This window comes from Halyomorpha halys, unplaced genomic scaffold (genome assembly GCF_000696795.3).
Source record: "Halyomorpha halys isolate HHAL.00 unplaced genomic scaffold, Hhal_1.1 Scaffold1283.1, whole genome shotgun sequence".
Lineage (NCBI taxonomy): Eukaryota > Metazoa > Arthropoda > Insecta > Hemiptera > Pentatomidae > Halyomorpha > Halyomorpha halys.
In genome coordinates, this window is record NW_027107952.1 from 249,003 (window position 1) to 257,738 (window position 8,736).

Genomic DNA, 8,736 nt, shown 5'->3' on the forward strand with positions numbered 1-8,736 from the left:
CCTTATCCAAAATTCTTCGTAAAATCCTCAATGCTCCTTAATTTATCACAAATAAAATCATACACAAAGACCTCAATGTTCCATTTGCAACCTATCTAGCTCGAACCAGATACCATTCATTCTATTACAACCTCCCTAACCACTCAAACCGACTAGTTTCTAACCTTACTTCCTCTGCCATTCCTGACAATCCGAAGGCGCCTAAAAAGATGATGGCCACGAAACCTGCTAATGTAAAAACGTCATCAGAGTGCTACCAATGGATAGTTTCCCTACATGTCTTTATCACTATATTATAAACGAAAATCAAATTTACTGGATCAACAATTTTTTTTTGTGATTTCTAGTTTATTTGCTCTCTCTCTCTCTCTCTCTCTCTCTCTCTCTCTCTCTCTCTCTCTCTCTCTCTCTCTCACTACATGTAATCATTCCTGGTGATTACTTAAGTATGATTCTTTATTTTATATTGTTACCTGTAGGGTACCACCCTATACTAATCACAGTGGGCGGCCGATTATAATTTCATGGGAACGACACAGAAATAAAATTCAATCCACAGGCCGTATTCAAGCCGGTGCCACTGCTGTCACGAATCAGGTAAAGTTGACGCGTAAGAGCGTTCAGCGTTTTTATGAATATGGTCAATAATTTAATGAACAATAATAGCACCGGTAAACTTTGAAAGAGAATATACAATGAATAATAACTCTTTGTTACTTACGTCATATTTAATATCAATTTGTAAACATTTGTTATTAGACGTTGTTTTTATTTTATTTTGTTTTATTGTTGTTTTGCATTTCGTTAGAAGTTTTTTTTTGTTTTAAAAGAAGATTTATTTATGCTTGTGTTTCAATGACGGAAAAACGGCTAGTAAGGATTATTTTGCCCAGTAACAATACGATAATCTACGGTTTGAAATCAGTTGATAAGTATAATAACCAAAAGGGAAAAAAGACAAAACAATAAAGAATAAATTGCTCCTTAGGCACTACGTTATTTTTTCCTTAGAAATAACGAAAACCCCGAAACAATATGCCCACAATATATAAATAATAATCGAATTATAACCACTGGCGGATACCTTTACATGTAGATAACAGAAAACCCAGGGGTGTTACCTTACACCTCTTGAATTATCGAAATATTAAGTAAACATAACAAAAAAAAAATAGGTAAAATTAACAAGTTGGAAGCAGTGTACATGCATAAGAATGAACAGAAGAACTATATGTACAAAAGTTTAATGATAAGAAGAAATATATGTACACAGAATGAAAAAGGAAAGAAAATAATTCATATCAATTAATAAAACAATGAGAACTTATAGGTTGACTTAACTTTAACTTAAATGATTAGCCTTATCAACTATTATTTACATTACTGCACAAAGGAATATAAAAGTGATATTAAAATAAAATTTAGTTCAAACCCCACGTAGTCTTTGGGTGTACTCCTGGCAGAACACAAAGTTGTCCGATATTTCCTTTCTGGTCACCGTATAACCAGAATTATAGAGATATAACCTCTAAAGATACCATGCCACAACTCTCCTATTCAGAACGTGCTGAAGATTCCCCTTCTCAAAACCAAAGCCCACTCGTCTAAACATATCGCTCGTGTTTTTGTTTTTCCCCATAATCCCTTCTGTCTACGCAGATATCGTCAGTGTTTTTATCTTACCATGGCAATCGTAACAATCTTTGTATAGTTCTCCAGATGTCCTCACTAGATCCTGTCTGCGTAAATTGTTATTAGAGTGCTGTATATACGTGGGCCCACCAACGTTTGAAAAATGGGACTTGAAAACATCGTCTCTGACCTATCGGAGTTCGTCCAGCATTGTTTTTTTTTGTTGTTTTTTTAAATATTTATTAACTTTGTAAAATCTGTTTATCCTTTCCTTTTATCTTAAAAGATACCTTTATTTTTTTTCAACAGTTAGCTAAGCAAAATAAATGTTTATAATCCGGACCAGCTTGTTTTGTTTTGTTCTTTTCGAATCTTTCTTTCTGAAAGAAATCATCAATTTTATGTGACTTAAATACTAGTTTTGTTAATAAAAATAAATAAAAGGAAAATAGGAAAATCCTGATGATAAAGGGCCTATATAATGTCATAATAGACAACAAAACCCAAAGATCCAGAGAGAGTCTGTTTATGGAAGAACAATATGCCGGCCAGAAGCTACTGGCAACTTTCCAGAAGTAATGTTGTTGAGAAGAGTGCTCAATGGCTCGACAATACTCCTTATCTAGGGGAGGATATTGCAGTACATCCTTTTCACTTTTTAGCTCTCTTTACTTAAACAGATTTAATTTAGGGCTAATATTAGAACTATATATTGTGCTATTATAATTATTATTTACAATTGCTGTTAAAGAATGACAAGTTGATATATGAGGCGTTTAAGATTGTAAAACAAGGTAACTTACAGAATGGAAACTGATGGGAAATCTATTGTTGAGTTTTAAGGATAATATTCGGGTACTTAGTGATTACAAAAACAAAAACCATGAAAATAGTAACCAGTTATAATAACTATAGAATTTGTTAACTTGTATATATTATATCCAATACACTTATATTTTGTATACGGGTCTTTCCATTTGGCCAAAATTTTGAGAAAAGTTGGAATTCTTTTTGAAAGTCTTTTTTCGTAAGTGAAGAGACCAAAAAAATGTATTATTACTATTATAGTTAATATTTCTATATTTGTGATTATTTTTACTATAACTATTATTAAAATTATAGTAATTATTATTACTATGACTGTTCCCGGTAATCTACTGCAACCGAAAGGTTGAATCGGAAAGGCTGCCATGTAGCACCCCACGTGGCCAACAGCCAAAACTCACCTCCTCCAGCGCTCTCTGTGGATGAGAAGCATCCCAGACTAATGAGAAGAGAGCCATCTTGTCTCAGCCAGAGAAGCGTCCATCTTTTTCTTTTGTTAACTCATCATTAATATCTACATGAGTGAGTAGATTTACTTGAGTGGTTCCCGGCAGCAGAGGGGAGAGAGGCCTAAGAATGTGGAGGGAAGAAAGAACCTTGCAGTAAGTCCATCTAGCAATAGTTAACCAACATCCACATCATCATTAACCACCTCAATGTTAGATCTACAATTTCCATACCCAGTCATACAAAATTCTACTAACAATCTAATCATAATGTTTTCTTTTGTTCACCCCCTACACCTCTTGTAACATAAAACAATAGAATTTTATTACATTTAATCATGTTTCATTTTTCAATTATACAGTCCACTCAAACCCAACCAGCCTACCATGAGTGAAGTATCCCTGGCATTAAGGTCAAGGTATGCTTCATACAATGAGTATTATTTTAATCATTATAATTATTTCTATTATTGTTACTGTAATCATTGTTACTACTACTATTATTGTAATAATTGTTTTTATTACTATTACTCACTTGATGTACCTTCCTGCCGATGAGCTCGTGGACTGCGAGGACGATCTCCCCCAACTCGGCGCGGGTGATGCAGCCGTCCCCGTTGATGTCGTAGAGCTTGAAGGTCCACCTAAGCTTCTCATAGATGGACCCTCTCAGCAGCGTAGATAGGGTCACCAGGAGGTCCTGCAACAGTGGTCCAACATTTGTGACCCGTCCATCCCTTTCATTAAATTATTATATTTCTAAGTTAACTGTTTACAATTTTCTTTTAGATATCTGTAAACCATTGAAAATATATGTTAAAAAAAAAATCAAAAACACACTGAAATAACCATTTCTTTCATAAGAAACGGGTTGTTTTTGCATATATCAAAAAATATATTTTGGTGGGTTGTTAATAAAGTAGTCGTTTATATTTAGAAGTTGTATTAGATATAATAGTTGAATACTTTACACTACAAGTGTTTCTTTGCAAGTACATTCCGTTCCCGGTCGTGAATCTATGCATGTCAGGATAGAAAGTATCTTGCATAGGTGCGTGTAAAGAACATGATGTGTCTGAATGTAACCGACTTCTTAACTAACTCTCATTATCCATAAGCGATAATTTAACTAATAATCCATCAATACGTTTAAGGAGGAATGAAATAACATCTGATATCACACTAATTTCTCACTATTCGATATTTTTTTAAATTATTTTATTTTATTTATATTTGGCTTTGTGTGAAGGGGAAGAAAACTAATAATATATGTATATTGGAAGGAAATACGAAAAGTGAGAAAAAAATAATTTTTTTGTTAAGAAAAGAAGTATTTAAGTGTAATGTATTTAGTGTATTGACGATAATTGTTAGAAAAACTAAAAATGTTAATGTATTGTAGTGTATGTATATCCAATTGTGGATAGATGTGTACGCTGTGTAACTGGATATTTAAACATTAGTATATACGCATTTAAATAAAAAATATAAATATTTTTTTAATATTTTGTGCTCAAAACATTTACAGGATAGTACTGAGAAATTTGAGCTATAGAATTTGAGAACCAATTTAAAGATGAGAACCATATCAATAAAAGTTTAAAGAGCTACAGATGATCTGACTCAACTTATTTAATACAATAAATTTACGGTATTTTGGACTCAAATTGCTTAAGAACATTTATGGAATTTTATTTAATAGTTCGAACCATCAAATTTGAAAATCAGTGGAGCTGTCGGCTAAAAACTCGTTACATACTGACATACCAACAACTTACGATACTTCTGAAAACATTAATTTACTCTTACAATGAGTGGTAATACTTTTTTACTTTTTTTTTCAAATCTTCTGATCATATTTGAGAACAGTACCCTTCAAGCTGATGTAGATACAAATACTTACACTCAAGGACAATGCAATATTATTTTGACATTGGGATAGCTTACCAAAAAATATATTAAACAATTATAAAATAAATTAATGAGTTGTAGATAGTTGACCGTAGATTAATGATAGGAGAAGTTTGTCGGGGGGTGCGGTCAGCAAAGAACAACATAAATAAACAAAACCATATTTATTTATTTTATGCCGACGTTTCGACCTGAGTTTCAGGTCTTCATCAGGGCTATAGAACAAAAGAGATAACAACAACATTTAGAGAAACATACAGTTGAAAAGGAATAGTATACAAACAAATTTATAGTATACAAAATATTGAATTAAATCAAAAATAATAAAAAATTGATAACTGATAATTGAATAGTAAAAAAAATTTAATTGATTGATAATCGTGGAATTAGATGGTAGTAGATTGAAAACAGTGAGAGATGAAATATAATATCATGTAGGTAAGAAGATATGTATAATATAAGATATGCAAGTAGTGTCTAAAAAACTAAAGAAATAAATAAATAAACTGAATCTACAAATTGAACACTATGACAGACAATGAAAAATAGTGAGTGGCTTATATCTGAATTACATTGTGAGTATTAACTTATATACCTATGCTAAAAATATAAATATGTATAAATATATATACACACAATAGGAAAAGGTAGAGTATGGAGAATGGGAAAAGAATAATGTAACAAATATGAGAACCAGAAAGGAGATTTACGTTATGGTGTAGAAGGTAGGCCTGCAACTGATATTGATAAAATAAATAAATATGGTTTTGTTAATTTGTGCTGATCGCACCTACCGACAAACTAATTATACCACCAATTATAAAATAAATTATTTATAAAAATACAAATATAACTAATTTTTATAAAAATATAAAAAAAAAAACAATCACTTACTAATATCTACAATACATAATTATGAAAGAGAAAAAAGAAATATACAAAAAGAGAAAAATATATACATATACAAAAAGAGCATATTGTTATTTTTTATTAATAATTAATGTTTCACTATCTTAAATTGATTTATGAAAAATAAGTAATTTTGTTTTTTACAACTACTAACTAAATTTTAAATTAGCTGAGAGATATGAATATTTTTCAATTCGTTCAATTTATTAATACTCAGCTTCAGGGAAAGAAATATATGTCGTCGTGTGCAATAATATGTGGACCAAGACTGAAAATATGTATAAATACGTAACGATATTTTTGGTTCACACTATAGACCACGAAGATATAAGGAAAATACAGGGAAGAGGAGTGAACTTATATTCTGGGACACTATATATTTTTTTTTTTTTTTGACGTGACAACGTCTTATAAATCATTTTGCGGGATGCCATGTTAGAAAAAGTGTCCCGTAACGGAAGTAGATTTTGACGTGACAACGTCTTATAAATCATTTTGCGGGATGCCATGTTAGAAAAAGTGTCCCGTAACGGAAATTGACTTCGTTTAACATATGGATATTATATCATATGTATAAAAATTAATGTGAACTGGTTTATTATTTCAAATATATAACATTGGATTGATTTTAATTTATATTTATGTAATATTAGCATAGAGTATACGTTGTCACGGAAATATGTCGCCTCGAGGCCTGCACGGGCACGGTTTTTTTTTTTTATTCTGTTAGGAAAAAAATTTAGTTGGTAAAAATAAAAATATAAATAGTATATACAATTACTTAATTCTTCTTTTACCCGGAGATATTCTAAGGTTTATTGTTGTACTTCATTTATATGTCGAACGGGGAGGCTCCGCTTTACTGGTGGTTGAGTATGGTAGGTTTAGACTGGAGCCCATATATAACGTTATATACGTTCTAATGTCACATACTAGAAGAATTCATTTGGTTTAGTTTATTATATCAACTTCAGTACTGAAAACTATCAGAATGGTAGATAAAACCTTTCTGTATTACTTGAAGGATTATTTCTTCAGGCTTAGATTGAATGGTATTTCCTTAAAGAATTTCTTGTTTTATAGTGTCTTTTAATGAGAAACCGGATACCTATTAAAAAGAAAAAGCAACCTATCATCAGAAAGGCGTGAAATAGAATCAGAAAAATAGATTAGGCGTGTAGCTTCAAAACCAACTCCATCCGAATTAAAAAAAAAGATTATGAAAGCTAAAGAACATTGACAAGCCGATCAGTTTTTCAATCAAAATTTTCATTTGCCAAATTTATATTCATGTGTGAATATCATAAAAACTACTACCCCTATATCCTAAATATATCCTATGGGATATATTTGTTGCAATATCGAACATTTTATACGAACGACTAGAAATTAACATTCTGTGAGTTTATTTTGTCAAATATTATAAAAACTACAACACCTGCAAACATGCTATTTTATAGTAAATTTAACTAGCTTTAATTTGAGTGCTGGCAGACATCTATGCGTCCAGTGGTTTCTAAAATAAAGTTTTCCATAAATCAAACCTATTGTCCGGACAACTATTAATCAATTTTATTTATCAAATATCATGAAAACTACTATTCCTACGAAAGTAAAGGTCAACAACTACTTTATAGTACACTAAACTAGCTTTAATTTGAGTGCTAATAGACATCTGTACATTGCATAGTTCCTGAGATATAGATTTCTCAAAATAAATTAACTAACTACTGATATTTCAGTAGATTTTTATGAAATGTTACTTTTTAGAAAGCTATATCTCGAGAACTATTGGACGTAAATAATGTCCTTTTTAGATTTTCTAGTGTTTTTGGTAGTTTTTAAGATACACAGCTTCGAATGAAAAATCAATTCTTTTTAACGTTTTGAAACAGCCGCCATTTTTTATTCCCCCTACCTATACTTGGCAAATTAAGTAATTTTGACTAGTAGTTATACATAGTTTACATTAAAGTAATCAAAAATTGGGTTGAAATAACTGGCTTGGTAATGTGATGTAGTGAATCGAGAACACGATGTAAATAGAAAAAATAAAAAAAAAATAAGAAAAATGGGGATGAAGCTGATTTGAAGCCTCACGCCTCAGATATATTTCAGTATTTCTACATTTTGGTCTGGGCCACAACTATATTAATTGTAATACTACTAATGAATGAATGTTTGACCAGGGAATTTTTCACGAAATGTTCTTTGGAATGGTTATAGAAAAATATTTGATGTTAATTAGTATACAGATTTTTTCTGCAAACTGAAAAATATGTGCCAACATTTCGTGATTCGTTACAAACTGAAAGTTGGTTTTGAGCGACTGTCAAGTGCATGGAGCACCTAATCAATACTAATACTACATAAAATAAAGAATAATATACTATAAAATAAATTTTAATAATAATACAATAAAATACTAAATGTTCTAATAGAAGATCTAATACTGACTCTGAAACTGATGGCTCCATTGCAATTGACGTCGAAGGCTTTGAATACGTAGTGAGCATACAGGTTAACATCTGAAACAGAAACAACTCTAGTCTATTCTAAGAATATTCTATACTAATTTATTTTTCTAAGTCTAATTATAATCTAAATTCTAATCATTCATTTATGTTATATTTACTCGTGCAGTATTTAAAGAAGTATATTTTACTAATCCTAACATGGTTAAACATATATGTGGTTTTAATTAGCAGTAATAAAAGTTTTTCACCCGAGTTTTGGTAGTACTTACATTAAAATATATTATTTGTTAGCTCCATGCTAAATTTTATTATGATTCTTAGTTTTATATTAGCTAATGTTTTTAGACCATCAAAATGGTAAATAAGTATATTTTTAGAATAATTTATTTGATAGTAAATTATGTGACCCGGAAATGTCAAAATCTGGTCCGTTTTCAGCGCAACCAACAATATTGTTTGCGCCTGATTATGACTACAGATGAAACTTAGGTCCACTATTTGTTGCCACATCCACCTTATTCACCTGATTTGGCACC

The 8,736-nt window shown here is 30.7% G+C and overlaps 1 protein-coding gene across 1 annotated transcript in view; it reads right to left on the reverse strand.

Annotated features, from left to right (window-relative positions):
• Nucleotides 1-8,251, reverse strand: part of LOC106689134 (Kv channel-interacting protein 1) — a gene marked incomplete at its 5' end in the record, with an annotated part of 76,801 nt that extends 68,550 nt beyond the window's left edge. Inside the window, 2 exon segments of the mRNA XM_014433944.3 lie at nucleotides 3,439-3,603; nucleotides 8,181-8,251. Of these exon segments, the coding sequence (XP_014289430.3) occupies nucleotides 3,439-3,603; nucleotides 8,181-8,251 (236 nt within the window).
• Nucleotides 8,252-8,736: the final 485 nt, after the last annotated feature.